The sequence below is a fragment of the Arachis hypogaea genome, chromosome 19 (assembly GCF_003086295.3).
Source record: "Arachis hypogaea cultivar Tifrunner chromosome 19, arahy.Tifrunner.gnm2.J5K5, whole genome shotgun sequence".
Lineage (NCBI taxonomy): Eukaryota > Viridiplantae > Streptophyta > Magnoliopsida > Fabales > Fabaceae > Arachis > Arachis hypogaea.
The window spans coordinates 3374474-3397799 of record NC_092054.1 but is presented as its reverse complement, the minus strand read 5'-3'; the positions used below and the strand labels follow the sequence as shown (position 1 = coordinate 3397799).

Below are 23326 nucleotides of genomic sequence, written 5' to 3'. Positions count from 1 at the left end.
CTTTTTAATATCCCCCTCTTACGTGAATACCAGGTGAAGAATTTTGCCCATTAATGTGTAAAATTGAGTCACTTCTTGAAGACGAATAAAAGACCTTGCATCAAATCCATAGCACTCATGAATTTTGTGTGGAGTATTGGTGTTTCATATCACTGCATGTTTGATAACCAATACTAATTAGTTTGACCCAATTTCTTGACTTTTATTTTCAATTAGAACAAAAAATAGAACATTAGTCTTATGGTCGTGCCATCAAGTATTGATGATTAATTCCTCAACTACCAACTTACTTTTGAATTCTCCATCAGTCTTATGTCCGTGCCATCCAGTTGGATGATAAGATGGTCTTTGATTTGGTTGAAAGTGGAAATATCTCATAAACCAACCTTCATTTAGGAAGGTACTCCTCGTTAATAATGAATTCTATTTTCTTGCAAATCCTTTCATGAATTTTTGGAGGCTGTTCGACCACATCCAATTGTTTATATTCTATAACTATCTGTGAAATTGTCTTCGGGTTTTTCTATATGTAAGGGAGTTGAACAATTTCAACAAGCTTTGGATATTTCATCACAATGTGTGCTTGCACAATATGAACTTGCTTTTGGGGCTCCTTTGTTTAGCAAAAGATTGCATGAACTTGGGACCATTTATGTGGGGGGCTTCTTTGTTAGAGGTTTGTTTTATAGAAATTGTTTGGATGCTGTGGCATTCGTTTTTAAGTTCAAATAAAATCTTCCATTTAAACAACTTTTAGTAACGCTTGAATTGACTGCAGGAAGCATCTGAGGTTGCAAGAGCAAGTGCTTATTCTGTTAGGAATGTCTCATGTATTGGGAAATTATATGTTGATGTTCAGGTATCATTTGTTTTGTTAGTATTAAAAGGATTTCTTTGTTTTCAACATTTTATATTTTCAGGCATATGTTGGTGTCATGGCATGGACGTGGATCTTCTTCTCTGGTAATATATTATTCAATGATGTCTTATTTTCAATTTCTGGATGGCCTATCATTGTTAGTTTCATACTTATGAACTGATTTTTGCTGAGATTCAATATTAACAGAGGCCAATTCTCCTTGAAGATTGAGTGTGCCTTAAATGCCCCATTAAAGAGTTGTTTAAGACATGATTCAGGAACTGGATAAGAACATTCAGAAAATATACTGCAGCATTGCTATCGGTTGCATTGCTGAGGCTTGCTTGGATTGACCGACTACCCTTGCCAGATATATGAAAAGTAGTATGAAAGAAGTTTACATGTCAAAGATAGGTAGTTAATGCAGTTATGCGTATTTCAGTTTATATGTTTATGCCTAGCTATGAAGATGGAAACTAATAAGCTAAAGCCTTATCTCGGTTGTCAAACCCGTGAGTTGTAATTATTGAACCAAATAATTTCGACAGTGTAGCATTAAGAGTTATAATACCAGGAAGTTCATGACCACGGAGGTATGACCATTATAAAGCAGCCCGCGCGTATGCGCGGGTCATACACTAGTTGCATAAAATTGGCACACAAGTTTATATAAAAAAGCAATAATACATGAATTAGGTGTTCTTTGATCCAAACTCATAAAAATGCATAATTAAAAGAACAAATAAGTAGTTGATATAGATTAGACAGCTATTGAGCACAACGGAACATCCATCCATCCTGTTCTAGTTTCAAAGATATTGCAACAATAATGGCAAAAAGCATGGATCATAAATCACAAGAAAAATTGGAAGGGGAAAAATGTTTCAAATATAATGTTAATGTAGCAGAGTATGTCACATAACAATGTTACAGAACATCAAATGCCACCCTTACACTAGTCATCATTCTCCTCCTCATCATCATCTCTCTGATGTAGTTTTGAAATTTCACTCTGAATTCTCTCTAGGATCTGCCTCTTTTGTGTTTCAAGATCCTTATGGAACTCCATCCTCATCTTTTCCAGTTCCACCATCTGCTGCCTTCTACTGCTCTCAATCTTCTCATATATCTCGCCGAATTTCTGAATGGAATTGGCAAGCAATCTGAATGAGGATGCATCATAGTCGCTGTACCTTGCATACCTTCTTTTCTTATGTTTATGTCCATTTGAACCTTGTTCGCCAAAGGATTCAGAATTCCCAGGACTATCCCTCATCTGATCAAACCCATTTGCGCGGTTCAAATAAACTCGAGGATTCGTAAACACATATTCTCCGGAGTCCAAACCGCATGAGAGACCTGATTGCTGCGCTGGAGAGGACATCAGCTTATCCATCCTCTGAAAATAAACCCACTTGCAAGTTCCACTACCCATTTTCTCTGATTTAGCCTTCTCCTTCTTGTACTTCTTCTTCAAGGTATCTAACCGGTTTCGACACTGAGCATCTTTCCTTTCAATCTTGGAAACTTTTGATACCTTCTCTCCAACTTCTTGCCATTCCTCAGACCGAAGACTCTTCCTCCCATGTTGAAGAAACTTATCACCCCAAGCATCAAGAAGAACGAAAGTCTCGCGCTCGGTCCAATCAGTAAGGGAGTTCCTACCACCAGAAGATGGTTTAGGGGTTGAAGGAGCCGCAGCCGATGGCGCTGGTACCCGGGGTGCAAATTCATAAGCTGAAATCAAACTCTTCAGCTTTCGCTTTTTCGGGTGCCACTCCATATCATCATCAACCTTCATGCTATATATTTTCGGCTTAGCATCATCATCATCTTCCTCATCCTCCTCATCATCCTCCTCCTCGCCATCATCATTGTTACCACCAATTTCATCCCCATCCCTGTCTTCATCATCACCTTCCTCAACATTGTTGGGGACAGCATTCCTTTGGGAATCAACATCATCACCATCATCATGATCTTCTTCTATTATCTGTTCTTCATCTTCATCTTCTTCATCCTCCTTCTCCTCCTCATTATCATTGGCATTGTCATTATGTTCCACAAAATCATTTGCAACTGGCTGAATATACTGTGAAGTCCGAACCGGAAGTCTCCTATGACTCAGATAGCCATAACCCTGGTGATTAACACCATATGGGTTAGAGGGATACCTTAGATCATCATCCTCAGTTCCATCCATTTAGAAAACAATAACCTCCAATTGCAAGGAAATAAAAACAAGAGAACAAATATTTCCCTCAATTATTACTTTTTTCTTTTAAAGGAAAAAATTCCAAACTTTGAACAATAAAATTGTCAATTAACAACTCATATTTGGACACAACATTTGAACATATGTTACATATCCCAGGTTTGATTCCCAAAATCCAATCCCTCCAGGTAAATAGATTCTTATTCCAGATTCAACTAAGGTTCAATAATTTATTGAAAAAGAAAAAAAAAAAATCTAACATGAAATAAACTTATCCTTTGTTTCTAATATGGAAACTGTGAAGCTTCATTGGCACAAATCAGTAATGCAGGGAGAAAAAGAAAAATGCTTCAACCTCTCAATTCCCAATTATTTTTCATCTTTCATTTCACAACTTAAATCATCATAGAAATAAATAGGGATGATACCCAGAGAGTAAAAAAAAATTGATTGAACTGAAAAGGAAAGTAGAAATATTTTAAAGAGACAAATAATTCAGAAGCTCAAATCAAATTAAAAGAAAATGAGGAGACATGACTCTTACCTAAAAGAAGGGCAATTTTTCCATAAACGGAAAAGAAAAGAAGGAAAACAGAATTCAAATTCACAAACTTTACCCTCTGAAGTGATTGCAAAGGATGCAAAGTTTGTAAATTTCAAATTGAATGAAGAGCAAAATCGAATATTGAAGAAAAGTAATGACAAGAAAATGGGTAGAGAGAGAATAGGTGAACTGAAAAAAGCAGAAGCAGGTGCAGAGTATAGAACTACAGATACTATATAGATAGAAAATAGTTGCTGCTAATGTACGCCTCATGTGTTCACACTTGCTATATTTTATTTTATTATTTTTTCAGTTATTAATAAAATGATATCTGAAAATTTATATTAATTATTTTAACATTACTATATAATTTTTTTTAATATACATGGATAATATAATATTCAAATATATTATATCTAATTAAGAGGTTGCGGGATCGAGTCTCCTATTTTTCCAAATTTTTTGCCAATGAGTTACAGTTCAAATGGTATAGTCTCTCCATACTCAATTAAGAGGTTGCGAGTTCGAGTCTTATATTTTGGTTAAAAAAAAAAAAATTTAACACTGTTTGGATCAACAATTTTTTTAATTGGAGTCAACACATTTGATTAATTATTAGGTCGGCGGCATTCATCAATCAATTGGTTTTGGATTTTTTTTATTGCTATTATTATTTTTCTTTATTAATCATGGATTAATATTTTAATATCAATGTTTAGAACGAATCATTCTAAATGGGTGTCCCACATCTAAAGTGGCCCATTTCAGTGATTTGCAAGTAAGATACGTACATTGGCCACAATATACCAAAAAGAAGAATTCAACATTTGTAGCTCTTTTACTGTTTCTTGCTCAAATAATTTTCTAAAGAATATATTTAGGAATAAGTTATTTTCGTGTTGGCATTTATATTTTAAGAATATAGTATAAGTGTATAACTATTCTAAAATGCCTCCAATAAATTCAACTCAGAAAATTATTCAACAACTAATCAAACATGTTCTACATATAAGCATTTAAGTCCATAAAATTTCACCAAATTTTCAATTAAAACATGATCTTTATACTATAGAAAATTGTACTTTGTGCATTATCATCAACAGAAAATTGTGCTTTCTAATTTAAGTTGAATCACTTTTTCATTTGTTGTAACATTTACTCATGTTTGGGTTCTTTCCACAAATTGGGGGAGTAAATTCAAACTTCATAAGTATGATATGTCAAATCTAATACCTAATCAAACCCGCTCTAAGGGCTAGCTATGAATTCATGAAAAAAAAAGCATTGATTCAAGTCACTTTTGTGCCCAAAACATGGAGTTAAGACGACTGGTTAAGAATCACAGAGACAAATTCAGATCTATCTTCTGGTGCAACTGTGAAAATGCTGTCAAGCAAGTTCTTGTTCATCACAATGGTAACGGCAGCCCTCATCCTTTGTTCAACATTCAAACCATCAATGCCTTTCAGGAGTGAATTTAGATTCTGTGCTCGTTCGGATCGCTCTTTCTCAAGCTTGAAGCAAGAAATGAATTCACTTACAGCGTTTGCTAATTGCTCCTGAGAGCTATGGATCATGTTGATTGTTTCATTTACTGTGTTGAGCACATTTACATCACCATTGTTAGCTCTTTTTCTTTTCTTGTTTGCTTGGATAGTAAAGGCAGAAGAAGCTGTATCATCCTGTGATGTATTCTCAATTTCAGGCACCTAGAAGTTCAAGAAAGAATAAATTCAACTTGATAGAAGATAGCCGGAAAAAAACAGGGATCTGAACCACAGAATCAGAGTTTCTCACAATCAATTTGATTATATATTTATACCTGAGAATCAGCTTCATGTTCAGCTTCTACTTCACCAACACTTGAATCTGAATCCGAATCCGAATCCGAAGCCATTGCTATTTGACTACTACGATTCAACTTTCTTCTCTTATTTTTCTTCTTGAAATGCTCTACAACCAATTCTAAACAAGTTATTAGGACCTTCATGGTAAGACAATTCAGCATATGCAACTGCACAATGAACATTGCAATAATTTTCTCCTTCTTGTTTCGCAAAGTTTGATCATCCATGCTGTGAAAAAAATACCAAAAAGCATAATCTCAAATTTCAGATGAGAAAACGCATTAACTTTAACATATTAGCTTAAATTGTTCAATGTTACATCCCAAACTAAGAAATTATCATCCAAAAAAAATTATGAAACAATTACAAAGCAATCTAAATTCTAAACCTATATACACATATAACCAAAGCAACATGAAAAACAAAAATACATGGAGATTTATACAAATTCAGAATTCTAACCCTATAATTGCACAGAATGTGGATTTCGTACTCCAAATTTTGCCAACGATTGCGTTACGTACCACTCTTAATCTGTAATTGATTGAGTTTCCATAAAAAAATTTCACTGTGTTGCATCTACGTGTATTCACTTGCATTTTATCGTTATATGAATAATTTAAAAAACAAATGAACGAACGAAAGAAAGCTAAGGAATCACCTTATCGCCGTGGAAGGTCACCGGAGAAGTGGTTCCGTCGTCCGCTTCTGTCGTCGATTGTAAGAAGGAAGAGACGAAATGGGAGTGGAGAGTAGGTCAACAGTGAAAAGAAAATGGGATTTTGGGTAAATTTTGAGCGTTTAGTTTTTTTTTTTTTGGAAAAATCTAGGCCAGCAACTTTGTTAAATTTTGGCTGTAACCAGTAAAAAAAAGTGAGCCATTGAATGAAATTTCACACCAATCTCACACCATTAAAATTATCATTAGTGACTATTTGATGGCTACAAATCACAAATATTATTTGTCCCTAACATTCTTCTTTTTTTTTTTTCATTTCTAGTAATTTTTGTTTTTTAAATTTTATGCAAAAGAAGTCATCAAGTGAATACAGAAGGTGAATTTTTTTTTTTGGTGAATACCGAAGATGAAAATTTAATACACACTAAACAGAATTTATTATTTTTTACATTTTGTTTGTGAAATTGTATAAATAAAAAAATATTAAAAATAAAACATAGAATATAAATCAAATTCTTCTTTATTTTTTTTAGCAAAAATATTACTCACACTCAAAATTAGTCATGTCTTTTTCTAATTATTGCAAGAAATGTGGGATGCGTAATAATAGGTAATACACCACACTTCAACTGTAAAATGGCCTGGAAATTGGTGTTACTCAGAGTTATAGTAGTTGCCTAGTTGGAAATGTATAACTAGGATTGGTAATATTAATCTTATTGGCGGATATTCAATCTGATCTTTTCCGTTCGAATAGGGTCGATAATTCAATTTGTAACATGTCATGTTAAGAGCTATGAGTTTAAGCTAAATCTAATTTAATCAACTAGCATCTTTAAATATTATAATTATAATGTGTAATTAAAAATTATTATATATATATATATAGTAAAATTAATGGAGATTAAATTTGCATTCTCTTACTTTATAATTTTAACATGAATTTTATTATAATTTTATCGCTTTTAATTTTAATATGAATTTAATTTTATATTTTTTATTTTATTAATATGTTTATAAACTATAAAATAATTAAATAGTATGTTTGATTGAAAAAATTTATTTGTTGTGAATCGAGTTAAAATAGAATGAAGTGTAGAGTTTTAGAATACAAATAGAGTTAAGATCAAGAAATTTTTAACATTTGAATAAAATAAAATTAAATTTAAAAAAAAAATTTACAAATAAAATTAAGATAAAATCTAAAATTTAAATTCTATCCTACTCTATTTATTACCAACTTTATATATAATCTTGATGTGGCCAAATGCAGGCTTCTCGCCCAGCTGTAGTCCATATTCATGCATAACTCCACCTAGTCCCAATTTGGGGAATTCTACCATTTAATGTCCAATATTCAAAATTTTCAGTCATAATACACCCGATGTTATTCTTCAACACAAACTTCATGCTCAGCACCATAGTAATTAGGACAAAACACTATAATAAGCCAACATGAATCCAAATTTACCTATATGAGCCAAAATGAAAATCAATACAGCAATAAGCCAGATCATATTATTATGTAATTCGAACCAGGCTAGTTCGAACTTCATCCTCAAATAATTCTAACCAGAGCAGTTCGAATTTCAAAGAAAAAATTGAATGTAAATCGAACCAGACTGGTTTGAACTACTTATGCAAGTAATTCGAACCACTCCAGTTCGAATTATAGGGAAATGAGTTCTTCATGTAATTCGAACCACCCTGGTTCGAATTACGCTTAAGTTAGGTTGTTAGTAATTCGAACCACCCTGGTTCGAATTACTAGGGAATGGGCTATATAAGGAGTTCGAATCAGCCTCATTCGAACCATTCTTACCTTCCCCTGCCCCACCAAATCTCAGAGAAAACGACCCAGATTCTCACCGCGAAAGACCTGAACGCAATACTCTGCTCATGGGGGACGATCCGGCGCGGTTATATCGCTTGGACGGAGTCGCCCATATAGCTGGGGTCATCAACGAAGAGGTTAGTACGGAAATAACTTTGTTTTACCGGTACATGTGAGTTTGTGGTTTGGCATGCGAGTAAGATATTGGTTTAGTTTGTGGTTTATTTTAGTGGTTTATGTTAGTGATTTCTGTAAATGGTTTATGTTAGTGGTTTTTGTTAGTGATTTATGTTGGTGGTTTATCTTAGTGGTTTATGTTAGTGGTTTATCTTAGTGGTTTATGTATGTGGTTTATGTAAGCGGTTTACGTTAACGGTTTACGTTTGTGGTTTTTGTTAGCGGTTTATGTTGGTGGTTTATGTTAGTGGTTTATCTTAGTGGTTTATGTTAGTGGTTTATGTTAGTGGTTTATGTATGTGGTTTATGTATGTGGTTTATTTAAGCGGTTTACGTTAACGGTTTACGTTAGTGGTTTTTGTTAGTGGTTTATGTTGGTGGTTTATCTTAGTGGTTTATCTTAGTGGTTTATGTTAGTGGTTTATGTTACTAGTTTATGTATGTGGTTTATGTAAGCGGTTTACGTTAACGGTTTACGTTAGTGGTTTCTAGTAGTGGTTTATGTAAGTGGTTTAGTTGTGGTTTTATAATGTTAGATCTTTCATGTCAGTAGCCTATGGTGGTTTCTAATTTAAGTTTCTTATGCAAATGGTTCTCGTTCTTGGTATTTTTAAGCGGCTATACATAGTAAGATTTTTTGGTTTATCAATTATCGTGTTGGTTATGTTTGTCACCGGTAATTAAGCTGGTTCTAAGAATGCGGTTCATTTCTTCCGCAGCCTCAGCGATGCATCAGGAGCATGCGGCGGCAGCAGGGCATGGTCCTGGATGACAGATACGTTCCGTACCTGCAGATGGCTGGTCTTTACCATCTTGCAAGGCTGAACGATAGATGGTTCCGGTTGGACGAGGCCCTTATCAGTGCGTTTGTTGAGCGATGGCGTCCGGAGACTCACACGTTTCATATGCCGTTCGGAGAGTGCACTATCACACTGCAGGACGTGGCATACTAGCTGGGTTTGCCAGTGGACGGGCGTTACGTCAGCGGCTGCCTATCAGAGTTCCATATATACATCGAGGGTGGCCGTCCAGCCTGGGTTTGGTTCGAGGAGTTGTTTGGAGTGGTACCTCCTCCTAGCCAGGTTCAGAAGTACGCGGTCAACTGGAGCTGGTTTCAGGAGACGTTTGGTGAGTGCCCGGAGGGAGCTGATGAGGATACTGTACGTCGTTATGCCCGTGCGTACATCATGATGTTGTTGGGCACGCAGCTTTTTGCGGACAAGTCGGGCAACCGGGTTCACATCAGATGGCTTCCGTTTGTAGCTAGGCTGGAGGACATGGGGACCTACAGCTGGGGTTCTGCAGCACTGGCATGGTTGTACCGGTGCATGTGCCGTGTGGCGAACAGAAATGTTATCAAGCTAGCGGGCCCACTTCAGCTACTTCAGTCATGGATTTTCTGGCGATTTCCTCGGTTTAGGCCTGCAGGATTTGAGACGTTCAGCTGGCCATTGGCCTCGAGGTACTTTACTAATCTTTGTCTATTTCAATTTACTACACATAACCGCGTGTTCATTCATAATGTATTGGATACCCTAAGCACACATTTAAGTAGCGGTAACACATGTGCATGTTGCAGGTGGTCAGGTTACATCCCTTCCAGTAGCGAGAAGGGTCCTAGAGTTCAGACGTGGAGGCTCTGGATAGACCGGTTGCAGGATAGAGAGGTCAGTATGTTACTTAATAAGTTTTTTTATTTAACAACGATTTACGAGTTAGGATCACGAGTTGCCCTGACATTGTATCGTTCTGGGTGCAGTTTATCTGGATGCCGTACAGTAGCCCTGACGTACTTCAGGTCGTGCATCCCGAGGTTTTGGAGCCTCGGCATATGGTGCTGTGGCAGTCTGTTACATCGCTTATCTACTTTGCCGTCATAGAGTGGCATCAGGTAGACAGGGTTCTTCCGCAGTTTGGAGGGGTGCAGCCCCGTCCACAGGCCGCCCTGAACATCGACTTTCTGATGTCGAAGGACGGCAGAGGCGGCGATCGATGGTTCCCGTCCCATTTGCAGAAGTGGCATCAGTATTGGGACGACCGTACGAAGAGCGTGCTGCGATTCGATGTTGTTGCTGACCCTGGTCCGTCGCATCAGTTCTTGGATTGGTGGAGTCAGCACGGGAAGAGGTTTTTGTCTCCGGATCCGCAGTTGGGTGACCCGAGAGCCGTTGCTATTCCTGTTGAGGCCACACAGCGGGGAGCTGGGCAAGTACCTGAGATGGATAGGCCTGACGACGTGCCGGACAGGAGGCGGGTTGATAGGAGAGCACGCGTGGGCACACGTCGCAGCCAGCGTGACTGGGGGTGGCTTGAGCGTGCTATGGAGGCTGGCGACGAGGCCGGCCCCGCTAGGGGTCGACGACGACATCATCCTGGCAGAGGTAGAGGGCGTGCTGCGGTTCATGCCGCTGCACCTGACCCTGGGTACGACGACGATGATCAGCATGGGCCTGAGGGCGGGGATGGTGCAGGGGCGGCTTCAGTTGCTGGTGGTAGTACCCAGGATGGGGTTCACGGAGGTGAGTGGTATGGCTCCGGGATTGGTGACGGGGCTGAGCCTAGTGACGCTGGACTTGGGTCCGGTCCTTTTGGACATTACTTTGTTGGAGTTCCCACCGACGACCAGCCTCAGCAGGACGGTACTCCATGGGTTATTCCCGGATCACAGTGGCAGGACTTCCTTGGGGCAGATACGCTTGATGCGGACTTCGGCAGTCCACGGTTTCTAGCGGAGATTTCGGCTATCATGCAGGAGGACGAGCCGGGCCGGAGGCGTCCTCAGACCCCTGGCACGCAGGCACCCTTAGATGTTGATCTGAACGAGCCTGCTACGACACCTGTTGGTGACCAGTTTGCTTTGGGAGGTACCCCACATTCTGCATTGGAACTCGAACCGGCTGCCGCTGCTTCAGTGGTGGCATTCCGGTTCGAACCCCCTGAGCTGGATACCACATCAACCAACTTTGCCAACAACTCTGGTGTCCTAACCTCGGGAAACTGCCTCCGACATAGAAACATGACTTGCAGGTCCTCATCACTACCAATCGTGAAGCAATCATACTTCACCGTATCCTGCAAGACAGTGATTGGAATGCGATAGAAAAACTTCTTCACTCGCTTCGCACCTTCCAGACCGAGTTTCATCAGCACAGATCTAACAAGATCATCATAGCTAGTCGTTGGTTTCACGACGATACAGAGAGGATCCTTATCTGTGAACTTCACACCGGAGCGAGTTTTTCTCTTAATGGATCCTCTATGGTGAACCAAAACCCCGAAACTCTCCTCACTAGCCATATTACACCCTCTATGAGAGCAACTCACGTCTAGAACCATATATATACTGCACTGTCTACCACTAATTCGAACCGGACTGGTTCGAATTCATTTTGTGTAATTCGAACTAGCCTGGTTCGAATTACTTGGTGCAGCTCCTCCCTTTATAATTCGAACCAGAGTGGTTCGAATTATGTGCTTTGTTTTCCTCCCAAGTAATTCGAACCACCCTGGTTCGATTTACTTGAATGAATTTCTTTCTACATAATTCGAACCACTCTGGTTCGAATTACATACGAATAGAGTTCGAACCACACTGGTTCGAATTATATAAATATAGGGTTTGGCTTATTGCAGAAACGAATTTCACTTTGGCTTATTTAGGTAATTTGCAACTTCCCTTGGTTTATTCTAGTTTTTTGCCCTAGTAATTATTTTTATGACAAATAAACTTCTAAAGTTTTACGTTTTGGATAGATTAATTTAAAAAAATATATATATCAATAAAATTTTTTATAATAATAAATATATAAATTAATTTAAATTAAAAAAAATTTATTTTAATTATAAAAATTATTTTTAAAATAATATATTTATATTTGTTATACTAAAATATTTTATTACTATTTTTTTAAGATTAATTTGTCCCAAACTTTAAATTTTTAAGAGTGTATTTATTATTTTATTCTTAATCCTATGTCTTTAAAACTTGAGTTTCCTCAATTATTTCATCAAGTTTTATATACTAGAAACACCAAAACCAACCTAGAGCAATATTAGAATTTAGGAAAATTAAAACATTATTACTAGTTTTATCAATGAGATACTACAAGATTTTTTATTCGTTCTTTAAACTTTTGCCTTTTCTCTTGCAGACAAAGTTTATTTATTCTCTTTTTTTTAAGAGAATCTCGTCTATTCCTTGTTTTGACCTTCAACATCTTCTATAGAATCTTTCTTATCATAATGGAATATATCTTTCTTCGGGAAAAAAATTAATTAAAGACGAAGAAAAACTATAAAGATGTTGCTTCACTGCTATAACGTTTTATCTTATCATTACATTTCTTCATGAAGTTAACAAACTCTAAATCTTAGTATTTAGATTAGAGCGAGGTTAAGCTTCTTTTAATATACTGTTTATATATAAGAAAACGATTAAAGAACAATATGTGAAGGAAAAATACGTTGAAAACAAAGTGATTATATTTTAGTGGGAACTAATATATAGTTATTTTTTTGGAAGTACGAAATTATCTAACAATTTTTAACTATTAATCTTAGGAAAAGTATATGGAACCAAAAGGTGACCGGCTAAAAACTAAACAAAACTTAATTTATATTAATAATTAATTTTAAATTTTTTAAATTAAAAATTTAAAAAATTTAAAATTAATTAAGTAAACCTAATTAAAACCTATAAAAGTCTTTTTCTTCTCTCTCACATTAACCTACCCACCTCCAACAATCACACACAAATCTCTCTTCTACCAATGCTGCTGGAAGCGCCGGCGACTTCCATGCTCTCCGCGACGCCTCACAAGCTTCTCCTCTTCCCTCCTCAACCACCCTCTTCAAACCCTATTCACCTTTAACCGCGACGTCACTCGCAAGAACGCTTTCGATTCCCCCGTCACACGCTTCTGCAAGCTCCAACGCAGATGATCATCTTCGAGAATTATAATCATCCGTCGAGCAACACCTCTAACCGATGTGATGAAGGAGGTATTTAATTAAATACAGTAGCATTTGCACGTGTGAAAGGCATGCACTAAACTAATAAATAGTAATAAACAGGATGGAAATCAAGGTAATGCGGATGCTGCCGTTCTTACTCCCATTGTCATAATAGATCAAGATTCCGATTTCCATTGAGAAGGATGGTGGATGATGGAGTTTCTATTTTATATTCAACACACATGTTTATAATTAGGGATTTGTTGGAGATGTTGTTTTCTGCGTTTTGGGATATTAGATACCGTTTTAATGATTAAAGAGACTGCAAACTACACAATTACAGAATTATAAAAAAAATATTTATTTAATATGAAAAAAACATTCTAATACTTAACAAAAGAAACATTCAATTATATTTTAGTAAAAATAATTAAATATCTATAAAATTTAAAAAAATATATAAAATTATTAAAGAAATAGAGACATTTATATTTGTAATACAAAAGAATTCGAAAAATATACAAAAGAACATTCATTTAGAATGAAAAAGAAACATTCTGATACTTAACAGAAAAAACATCCATATATATTAACTCGTAAAAATTTTAAATTCACCCAAAAATATTTGGCTGATTTTTTACTAATACTCTTTTGGTTCCTTAGCTTTGCTCTTAATCTTATATAAACACAATTGCGCGGGTCTTTGCCTTATATTTTATATGAACTATTATTTTTTATTTTTTAATGTATTTATAATGCCGTGGTATTACATAAAACATTTTAGCATATGAGGTGGCATCACAACGTTCACGGATTAAGGATAAAGCTATCCCTAGCCAATGTGCTTACTTGTCCTGTTTTCAATGGCCAAAACTATAAAAGAATGATGATCCCAATTAGGGCACGTGAAAAATTCAAAATTGTAAGTTTGTAACAAAATCCAATTTCATACAAGTAGTGATAAGAAATTATACATACTTTGCGGTAAAATATTGACCTTAGGATTTGATTTTTTGGCTTCCTCTTTATACAGTAAAAAGTACCATTTGATTTGAAGCATCTAAATCTTTGGACACACTAAAAATGTACCAAAAAACAGAACTATGAGCATTATTAATTTCAATTACGATTATGCTACACAAAAGGTGTGTTTTTTACTAACTCTTTTATGCAGGTATTATAATTGAAAACTCTATTGAACGAGATTATAAGTTATAATTTTACAAGTTCTATTTGGAGAGGGGTGGTACCTTCAAGAATAGAATTTTTTGAATAATTTGTCCTAATTAGTAGAGTTAATACTAAAAAAAGGTTGAGTAAATTAGGAGTTATTTTTAATAGTGATAATATATGTGTACTGTATAAAAAAGAGATAGAATTTGTACAACATTTATTTTTGGTTTGTGAGTATACATGGCAGATTTAGTGCGCTTGGTTGAGAGCTTTGGATAGAGCTTAGACTATTTTAAAGAACTATTTGAGAGTTGGACTGGTATGCACAATCGAAAAGAAGCACAGAAGACATGACTAATAGGATTTTTTGCAGTGATTTGGAACATCTGGTTGGAACGCAATGCCAAAATTTTCAATAATAAAGATACAGGTATTGATAACATACAGGAAAGGACGTTTTTGAGTTACAAAGAATGGACTGGTAGCAATCCTTTTAGTTGTTGATGGCAATGCCGGAGATGACAGAAGTTCATAACTTTTATATACAGATTTAGTTCATATCTGTGTGTATATGTTCCACTCTAATGTGTTGAGCTTTCTTTGCTTCAAAAAAATAAATTAAGTTAATAATTAATTTTTTGTATGTATGTAATATTTTTTTTCAGCATTTTTGTTTCACTTAAATAAGAATTATTGTGTTATTTATCATGTGTGGAAATTAGTGCCTTCTATTTTATTATAGAAACTCAAAATAAATTGCTTGAGAGAAGTAAGAAAGAAGAATAGAGAATAAAAAAGGAACAATTGCAACGTGTACAAATAGAAAGAACTTTTATTGACTAGAGAAACTAATAAATTATTATTTTTGAATGCATTTAATAAGTCAATTACAAATTTCAACAACCTACCAAAATAAAAAGTAAGACTATTATTTATACTAAACATGTGTAATTGAATTTAACAAAAATCTGTTAAGTAAACCATGACCATTTTTATATTGTAGACTCTATTTTTACTATTTAAAAAGACTGATCTTCAATATCTATTGATTCCACTTAAGAGATAGTAGCACACAATTATAAATGTTTAAAAATATTTTTATTGTATCGTAATTAAAAATATTATATAATTAAATATTTTTATGAAATATTCTTATATTAATTTCTTTTACTCACAGAATAATTTGAATAAATCTTATCCGACTAGACGAAGATTTTATAGAGAGAGGAGTCTTCAGCTAAATACGTCTTTGTACTAATAAACTAAAATAAATAAAAAAATAATAAATTGGTAATATATTTATTTATTAAAGTGTATATATATAAGATTAGATAACTGATTAAGAAGAATGGTAACTAAATAACTGATTCTGATTCATACTTGAGAGAAAACGTGATCGCTTCTTGCTTCTTGCTTCTTTCTTCTGAGTTCTGAGTTCTGAGTTCTGAGTTCTGAGTTAGTTAGCTTCTAGAAGAAAGACGCATCCAAAGAAACTAGCCATGGGGTTTGTGGCGGGAAGCTTCTTGCACTCTCCACTACCACCCTTGCCGTTACGCTCTTCTTCTTCTTCGGCAAGAAATTCACACACTTCCAAGTCAAAGTTCAGAGCATCGTGCTGCTTGCGCCAAAACCAAGACCAAAACGGCGTCGTTTCATGCACGAATAGGAGGACGCTTTTCTTCATGGGAATCTCGGTTCTTCCCCTTCTTCGTTTCAAGGCCACCGCTCTTGGTAACTTACTTTTTCTTTATCCTTTCATTCACCATTCATATCATCTTTTGAGCTTCATAGATAATCATCATTCATCATTGTTATCTAATAACGTCAATTGTGAGGAATCTTGATATATTTATTTATTTTTATTTAAAATTTACCTTATGTACTGAAGGAAAATTTGCAGTTCTTGGATAAGGTGAAAGTTTCTTGGCTTAGGAGAAGAAGATCTTGTTGAATATAATTTTTACGTTCTTTTTTTAACTTGAGGAAGTAATGTAAAGTTGGCTTTTCACATTTCAGCTTTTAGCACACACCGTAGACCATAGCTGATTTGTTCATTTATTTCATCCTTTACGCTTGTGATTTGTGATGTATTAGCAGATAGATTTGTTAATTTGAGGTTATGTGTCCATGTAAAGCATTTTCCATCTTTCTTTTATGGAACCCTAGCGTGCATTATCAAGCACAATTTTGGTCCTTGCTTCGTAGTGTGTATTGTATGTAGATATAGATTCCTTGCAAGGACTTGAGTTATTTTTATGTCAATTGCGGATATATCATTTTTACATTTTAATCTTTTCATAATGTGTTGGATTCTTATATTTTGCATATTTGTTGTTTCACATTTTAGAAGAAAACGATGAGGGGAATACACTAGAGAACATCCAGAAGGAAGAGGTGACTTAAGCTCTGATACAAATTGAGAATAGTAAATTGTTAGCTATGATTTTTTGTAATTGGGATAGTTCAAGATTTTCTAAACTGCGTAGCTTCTATCAACAGACAGCACTTGGCAACGACAGACCACTATCCAGTTCATTTGTGGCTCTCTTGAATGTAATCGGACTACTTTCTTCGGGTGTTCTCGCTGCTCTCTATGCTACGGCGCAGAAAGAAACGACAGCTGCTTTTGAAACAATACATCTAGTGAGCTTCTTTAAACGTTTACTTTATGATAGATTTGAATTTTGAATGTTACTAATACCATGATATGGAAGATACATGAGATATATGTTTCTATAATAGGATATGGGGAATTCCCCTGGTGGATAAGGATTGATATTGGGGTAGTGTCAAAATAGTTAATTGGGATGTATAAAATTATTGAGTTGTAATTACCTCAGGGAATTGTTTGACACGAGTGAGAGGGATGAAATTGTGAGTATGTTTCTGAGGATGGGTTTGCAACATTGTCCTTAAAAGTTGTAACATGATAGAGTATGCAGCTTTGTCAATGCAAAAGTTGAAGTGCAGTGTTCTGCTTTTTTTTTTTTTTTTTTTTTTAAATCAAAAGTTGTATTGTGAATTGTGATGTTGTATGCAGTTCATGATAGAATTAACCTCTTCCTCATACATGGATGTAGATGGCTGAACCATTTTTGAATTTGCCTAATTTCTATATTTGTATTATCTAAGCTTTCGTATTTATGCCGCAAACATGTAAATAAGAGGATGTGGCATTTTCCCCAAGATTTCATTTCCTTCTTTTTCTTATTAATGGAAGAAACATTGTTAGTTTTTTTTTTAACTAATTTGCTTATATTTCGGTTAAATCACTATTAGGATGTGTTTTAGTTCAGTTTATGAGTTTCTAAGCCATATATTTTGCTTGTTAATATGCACAGATGGACAGCAAACTGAAGGAGAAGGAAGAACTGATTGCGTCTTTGAAGAATACCTACGAATTCAAGTTACTGGAGGAAGAGGAGGAACGAACCAAGCAACTTGGGGAAGCAAAGGAGGAGCAGCAAGCTTTGATAAGTAAACTTAGTTCTGCAGAAATTACCATCATCCGGTTGGAACAAGAGGTAAAGGGTGAGAAAAAATTGGTTGAGGAGCTGAAGCTTCAAATTGACAGCCTTGAAACCATACTTTCGAAGACTAGTGCAGAGAAAAAGGACCTAGAAGAGAAGTTGAAAGAAAAGGTGGACTCTACTGAAACTTTAGAGCAGAGAATTAATATGCTGAATTCAGACCTCAAGGACAAAGAAGCTGGTGTTCAGAATCTTGTGTTGACCCTTGCAGAAAAGGAGTCAGAATTGATGAATTTGACTTCGACCTACGAGAAAACTAAGGATGACTTATCCAATGCTCAACTGCAGATTCAAGAGTTGAATGATGAACTGCTGAAAAGCCGAAAGGAACTAGAAGCTAAGGATTCTTTGGCAAATGAACTTAATTCAAAAGTTAGTGCCTTAACTCATGAGAATGATGATTCAAGGAGGAAGTATGTTGACATGGAGAAGGCATATAACTACCTAAAGTATACTTCTGATACTTCCGAAAATAATGCTGCGAGGCTTTTAAGAGAAAGAGAGGAGGAGCTTGATCAGCTAAAGGAACAGCTTCAACTTGTGTCCGATACAGCAACCGCAAACAAGTTTGACATTGCCAATTTATCTCTAGAAAGACAACATTTAAAGGAGTCTTTGGAGAAAGAATCTGAGAAAGTTAACAGTCTGCAGTCTGAACTACAAACCACGCAAGCGGATCTTGAAAAATCGAGAGAAGAGGCTTCAGTATTGGAGAAGCAACTCAATGAGTCAAACAAATTGCAAAAAAGCCTTGAGGCTGAGGTGTCAAACCTTTCATCTGAACTCACTGAAGTTGACGAGTCACTACAGAGGAGCCTCGAGAAAGCAACACAAGAGATCCAAATGCTAACCAATGAGCTTAGAACGACGATGGAACATTTGAAGAAAACACAAGCAGAGCTGCAAAGTAAGTCCCAGGAACTGGCATCTGCTCTTGAAAACCGTGAAAGCCTAGAACGAGAAGTGACTGAAATCTACAAGAAGGCTGAGACCACCGTCGAGGATTTGAAAGAAGAGAAAAAGCTAGTTGCTTCTTTGTACAAAGAAAGAGAGGCTTTGGAGAAGCAAGTCTCAAATGAAAAAGAGGCACGAAGATTACTTGAGGTGGACCTGGTGGAGGCAACAAATTCATTAGAGGAAGTCAACCAAAAGGCAATGGTCCTCAACAAGCAACTAGAGAGGGCTAATTCCATCATTTCTAGCCTTGAAAACGAGAAAGAGACGCTTATCAAGTCCCTTCAAGAGCAAAGAAATGCATCCAAAGTGGCCGAAGAGAACATGGAAGACGCCCAAACCCTCATCAAGAAACTTGGCATAGAAAGAGATAACCTGGAGAACAAAGGGAAGAAATTTCAGGAGGAATTGGCTTTAAGCAAGGGTCAGATATTGCTGTTGAAGAGCAGGGTTGCCACTCTGAAAAAGCAACCGTCGAAAGATGAAGGTGAAAGCAAGGTCCCTACTGTGAATAAGCGAACGTCAAAGGCTGAAAAGGAAAGTAACGTTGCTACTGGAGATGAGCAAGTGCCAAAGGATGAAGGTGAAAAGAAGGTCACTGTTAGTGCTAGAAAGAGTAGCAGAAAAAGAAAGACTAATTCCCAATGATCAGATAGAGAACCTGATTACCTGAACACCTCCAAACTTTTTTTACGATATTAAGGAGATTTCTAAACAGTCAAAGTTTTTGTGAGAATGGTGTATGGTATGGATGCTTCTGATGATTCTTTTGGCTGTTTAGGAAGATTGCTTTTCATATTAGACAATTCTTGTGTAGTGTTGTTTTTGGAGTGTAGTTATTAGTTGAGTTGAATGCGGGAAAGTGGAAACTGAGTTGCATTCTTTATTTCTTACCGAGTATTATTGAATGTATTTGTAGAAATAACCAGAGACAACGAAAGAAAGGGTGGATAGGATCACACAGAGAGAAATAATAGGAATAGGAATAGACGAATAGTAACTGTGAAAAAAGAAGAGCAACAATATAAAAGAGGATAGGATCACACTTAGAGAAATAATAGGAATAGGAATAGGAACTGCTAAAAAAGAAGAGCAACAATATAAAAGAAACGACCACAGTGGGAGTCGAACCCACGACCTTTTGATCCGAAGTCAAACGCGCTAATCCACTGCGCTATGCGGTCATCTGGATGCTAGGTTTCTGTGTTTTATATACTTATAAATTGATACATATTATTTGGTTTATGTTAGCTTAATTAAGAATCTTGAATTTAATTTTAAACTCCAAATAGATAGTTGTCTTAAATTTTGAAAGAGAAATCTCAAGGCTGGGAAAATTCTATTCAAAGGGGTCGATTTTCTTTCTTTTTTTTTTTTTAAAGAAATTCAACTTAAGAAAATACACACTGTTATTAAAAAGAAAATATTTATTTCATTTTTAAATAACTTATAACTTAGAGTAAAATAGTTGATAACCTAGTAATTAGATTAAATTAACAAAGAGTTTAGCTTGAAATACCTTTTACTAAACAATTAACAGAGAATTCAGCTTCCTTTTTTAATTTTTCTTTTTCTTTCATGGTTAAATGGAATTTGGCATAATTAGAAAACACAAGTAACAACTCCCAAAACGACGAATTATCGAACCAAAACGACACATTGTTTCAGAACTTTACGTTACGCTTATTCCCTCATATCTGCAGTTCCTTCTCCTCCAAAACTCTGATCTCTCGCCATCGCCGGAGAAACCAAAAGCCACTCACAATTCTCTCTCCTCCATCTTCATATTACAAAAGAACCGAATTTTTTCCGGTGAATCCTCGCAAAAGTCCGAATCTACATATCTTCTTCTTCATTCGATTCCTGCAACAAAGTATGAATCTTCATCCCATTCGTGTTTTCAATTCCGTGCAATTCTCGTTGATCGCGAACTGTTTTAAATTAGGGTTTCTCTTTTTGGTTTTATCTTTTTATCTTTTATTTTTTCGTTGTAACAGTTTTCAGCATCCAGATCTGAGTGCGAACGGGAGCACCATTTCAACGTGGCAACCTTGATTTGAGGGTTCTAAGCTGATTTCGGAAAAATGGTGTATGATAAGTTCTGACGAATGACGACTGGTTTGGGTTCAATTGTTGAGTTTTGAGCAATTGTGTATGTCTGGGTGATGGCTTAAGCAGAGAAAGCTTGAGAATTTTGGGGTTTTGATTTGCTTAAGGAATTTTTGGCATTTTTTTTGGAGGATTTTTTTTGAAAGGTTTTCTGAGTAGTTGTTGTTGTTGTTATTATTCTTCTTATTGTTAATTGTTTTGAAACAAAAATAAGCTTATTCAAACAAGCACCATGTTCTATGGTGCGGTGGTATGGGATCCTTGGCTCATTGTTGCTCAGATTGTGTGTCTGCAATGCTTGTACTATATAACTCTGGGAATCTTGTTGTCCTTGCTTGTTGGAACTCGCGTGTCTCGGCTGAGCCTAGTGTATTTCTTTGACTATGCTACCATCACTACCTCCACGGTTACCGGTTGGTGTGTTATTGCTGCGATTCTGATCAGCTCAGTTGCAGGGTAATTGTTCTGCTCCATCATAATGGCACTAAACAGTTTATATATATATTGATGCTCGAATTTGTAATTAGCCGTTATTGATAGCACATCATGTTCATTTATGGTTGTGTTATGATTTATCACTCTCTGCTTGTAGCTCCAAATATTTGGATTGTAGTTTACTCGTGCAAATATCAAGGTTGGATTCAATTTTATATATATCTTTTATCTTTATTCAAATTATTGCTGAGTCAGAAACTCAGCATAATTAAAGCTAGATTTTTGAAAATGTTTGTTCTCATATCCTTAGGTTGGTTGTGATTTATTTGAGTATTTTGAAAGAAACAAAAAACACGTAGGTGAATTTCTTGCTTTCTTTTTGGTGATTATCTTGTGCAGTAAGAGGGAAACAAGGGAGGCATTTGTTAGCTATAAAGTAGTCGATTTATGTGTTACTTACAAGTTACATCACTATTGTTTAAAGCAGGGCCATATATATGCTTTATTTGATTGAAAGAGCAAAAAAGTGCTTGGATTTTTCAGCCACTCTCTACATCATTCATCTTTTCATATGCATTGTATATGGAGGCTGGCCCTCTTCTATAACATGGTGGATTGTGAATGGTACGGGACTTGCAGCAATGGCTTTACTAGGTGAATATCTGTGCATCAGGCGTGAACTCCGGGAGATACCTATAACACGATATCGTTCAAGTAAGCTTCCTCTCTAAACTATGTTTCTTTGCTGATTAACTGAGCATGTGCGATTTGAAGATCTGTTTATCTGTGGACACCATTTGTTAATTATGAATTTTCTTTTTTCTTATACTTTTTTTTTTGTTTTAATTGGTTGGCTAGTCCTTTAATTTGATTCATACATTCATTGCAGATGTTTGATTAGCTGAAGTTACTTGAGTAATGAATTTAAGAAAGGAGTTACATCACATGATCGTGACAGCTTTTGTTTCTATACATCTGGCAATCAGCAAGATTAAGCCCTGCAAAGTTCATATTTCTATCATGCCACTGAAGGATCTTCATTTCATTTCTATTCTTTAGTTGCCACAGAGAGTTCAAACCTAGATAACCAATGAGTATAGGTACATCATTCTTCAGAAAATTCTGAAATCCGTAATGTAAGTTCTTGTTTCCCCCCCTCTTTTTTAGTTTCAGTTAAGGTGAGGTGATGTGTTTAGTCGATAGGGCTTCTATTCGTGTCACCCTGTTTATGAGTTCTGAGACCTGTTTCAATCTTGCAAATATATGTTAAATGTGCCATTACTTTTAATGGAGTTGTTATATGAGAATGCAGAATGAATCTCTTAGTAGTTATAGTTTTATAATTGTGATGCTCCCTCCTTTCCTCTTTATTTGGAGACTTTTGCAATTCTTTAGATATATTAATCTAAAGATGTACTAAAAAATAAAAGCACAAGATACAAAGGAATGGAGGTAATAACTGGGAATTCGAAAAATTTGAATATCCACGAGAACAAGATGGATAAAGTTTTAGGCTCACAATGTTGTCCCCTTTTTCTTTTTCTTTTTTTTCAAGCTTGATTATTTTGAAATCATGTGTCCAATAGAGGGTGAACATTAGAGCAATTGTAACATTGTTACTTTGTGGCTTCCAGGTTACAATAGCATTATAACATTCCAAATAGATTTTAGAAAGAAATCTAAACATCTCATACTTAAATGGTTCAAAGAGACAGTGTTTGACACCTAGATTCTAAATAATAATAAAAGCACTGTGTAGAGAAGAATATATATGCAGGTCAAGGTCATTAAGATCTCCCAGCTCATTGCATTTAGCACTGCACGAAACACTTCATCAGAAATCGGTTGTGGATAGGCCGGGTTCTCTAAACTGAGAAAGTGAGGAATTATTACCCTTGCATGATTTTGATGGGATTTTGATAGTTATTCGGGTGATTGATCTATCACTTCTTAGTTCTTACTTTTATAACCGCCCATGGAAGATCCAAATCAACTGAATCAAACATGCCTGTATTGG

General features: G+C 35.7%; 4 protein-coding genes, 1 long non-coding RNA gene and 1 other non-coding gene across 11 annotated transcripts; 3 read left to right on the top strand and 3 right to left on the bottom strand.

The window, feature by feature from the left end:
• The first annotated feature begins 451 nt into the window (after positions 1-451).
• Positions 452-1447, top strand: LOC140182474 (uncharacterized). The gene is made up of 3 exons (XR_011878114.1): positions 452-676; positions 779-963; positions 1067-1447. It is a non-coding gene; the product is annotated as an uncharacterized lncRNA (long non-coding RNA).
• A 277-nt stretch (positions 1448-1724) lies between these two features.
• LOC112777607 (uncharacterized) lies at positions 1725-3828 on the bottom strand. The gene is made up of 2 exons (XM_025821991.3): positions 3619-3828; positions 1725-3077 (listed from the first exon to the last, which is right to left on the bottom strand). Exon 2 carries the CDS (start codon positions 3060-3062, stop codon positions 1815-1817), a length of 1248 nt encoding a protein of 415 aa, XP_025677776.1. The 5' UTR covers positions 3063-3077; positions 3619-3828; the 3' UTR covers positions 1725-1814.
• Positions 3829-4725: 897 nt separating this feature from the next.
• Positions 4726-6273, bottom strand: LOC112779763 (uncharacterized). 5 transcript variants are annotated; one of them, XM_025824102.3, is made up of 4 exons: positions 6127-6251; positions 5928-5999; positions 5441-5693; positions 4726-5327 (listed from the first exon to the last, which is right to left on the bottom strand). In XM_025824102.3, exons 3-4 carry the CDS (start codon positions 5690-5692, stop codon positions 4938-4940), a joined length of 642 nt encoding a protein of 213 aa, XP_025679887.1. In that variant the 5' UTR covers position 5693; positions 5928-5999; positions 6127-6251; the 3' UTR covers positions 4726-4937. The 5 variants fall into 5 exon arrangements, with proteins under 5 accessions (XP_025679887.1, XP_025679888.1, XP_025679889.1 ...); XM_025824103.3 differs by having other exon boundaries at positions 5441-5571; XM_025824104.3 differs by lacking the exon at positions 5928-5999 and having other exon boundaries at positions 5441-5571; positions 6127-6273.
• Positions 6274-15435: 9162 nt separating this feature from the next.
• On the top strand, positions 15436-19651 carry LOC112778879 (MAR-binding filament-like protein 1). 2 transcript variants are annotated; one of them, XM_025823158.2, is made up of 4 exons: positions 15436-16012; positions 16632-16675; positions 16781-16924; positions 17623-19651. In XM_025823158.2, the coding sequence occupies exons 1-4, from the start codon at positions 15781-15783 to the stop codon at positions 19411-19413; spliced, it is 2211 nt and encodes a 736-aa protein (XP_025678943.1). In that variant the 5' UTR covers positions 15436-15780; the 3' UTR covers positions 19414-19651. The 2 variants fall into 2 exon arrangements, with proteins under 2 accessions (XP_025678943.1, XP_025678942.1); XM_025823157.2 differs by having other exon boundaries at positions 15467-16012; positions 16629-16675.
• Positions 19652-19875: 224 nt separating this feature from the next.
• TRNAR-UCG (transfer RNA arginine (anticodon UCG)) lies at positions 19876-19949 on the bottom strand. Its single transcript has one exon. It is a non-coding gene; the product is annotated as a tRNA-Arg (tRNA).
• Positions 19950-20308: 359 nt separating this feature from the next.
• Positions 20309-22652, top strand: LOC112775237 (uncharacterized). Its single transcript, XM_025818731.3, has 4 exons — positions 20309-20638; positions 20763-21330; positions 21797-22023; positions 22199-22652. The coding sequence occupies exons 2-4, from the start codon at positions 21107-21109 to the stop codon at positions 22204-22206; spliced, it is 459 nt and encodes a 152-aa protein (XP_025674516.1). The 5' UTR covers positions 20309-20638; positions 20763-21106; the 3' UTR covers positions 22207-22652.
• Positions 22653-23326: the final 674 nt, after the last annotated feature.

Coding starts and splice junctions, on each gene's coding strand:
- LOC112777607 (XM_025821991.3), bottom strand. CDS start 3,062: ATGGATGGAACTGAGGATGATGATCTAAGGTATCCCTCTAACCCATAT.
- LOC112779763 (XM_025824101.3), bottom strand. CDS start 5,692: ATGGATGATCAAACTTTGCGAAACAAGAAGGAGAAAATTATTGCAATG. Junction 5,328..5,440: donor AACATGAAGCTGATTCTCAG/GTATAAATATAT, acceptor TTGAACTTCTAG/GTGCCTGAAATTGAGAATAC.
- LOC112778879 (XM_025823157.2), top strand. CDS start 15,781: ATGGGGTTTGTGGCGGGAAGCTTCTTGCACTCTCCACTACCACCCTTG. Junction 16,013..16,628: donor TTTCAAGGCCACCGCTCTTG/GTAACTTACTTT, acceptor TTCACATTTTAG/AAGAAAACGATGAGGGGAAT. Junction 16,676..16,780: donor AGAACATCCAGAAGGAAGAG/GTGACTTAAGCT, acceptor TTCTATCAACAG/ACAGCACTTGGCAACGACAG.
- LOC112775237 (XM_025818731.3), top strand. CDS start 21,107: ATGTTCTATGGTGCGGTGGTATGGGATCCTTGGCTCATTGTTGCTCAG. Junction 21,331..21,796: donor CTGATCAGCTCAGTTGCAGG/GTAATTGTTCTG, acceptor TGTTTAAAGCAG/GGCCATATATATGCTTTATT.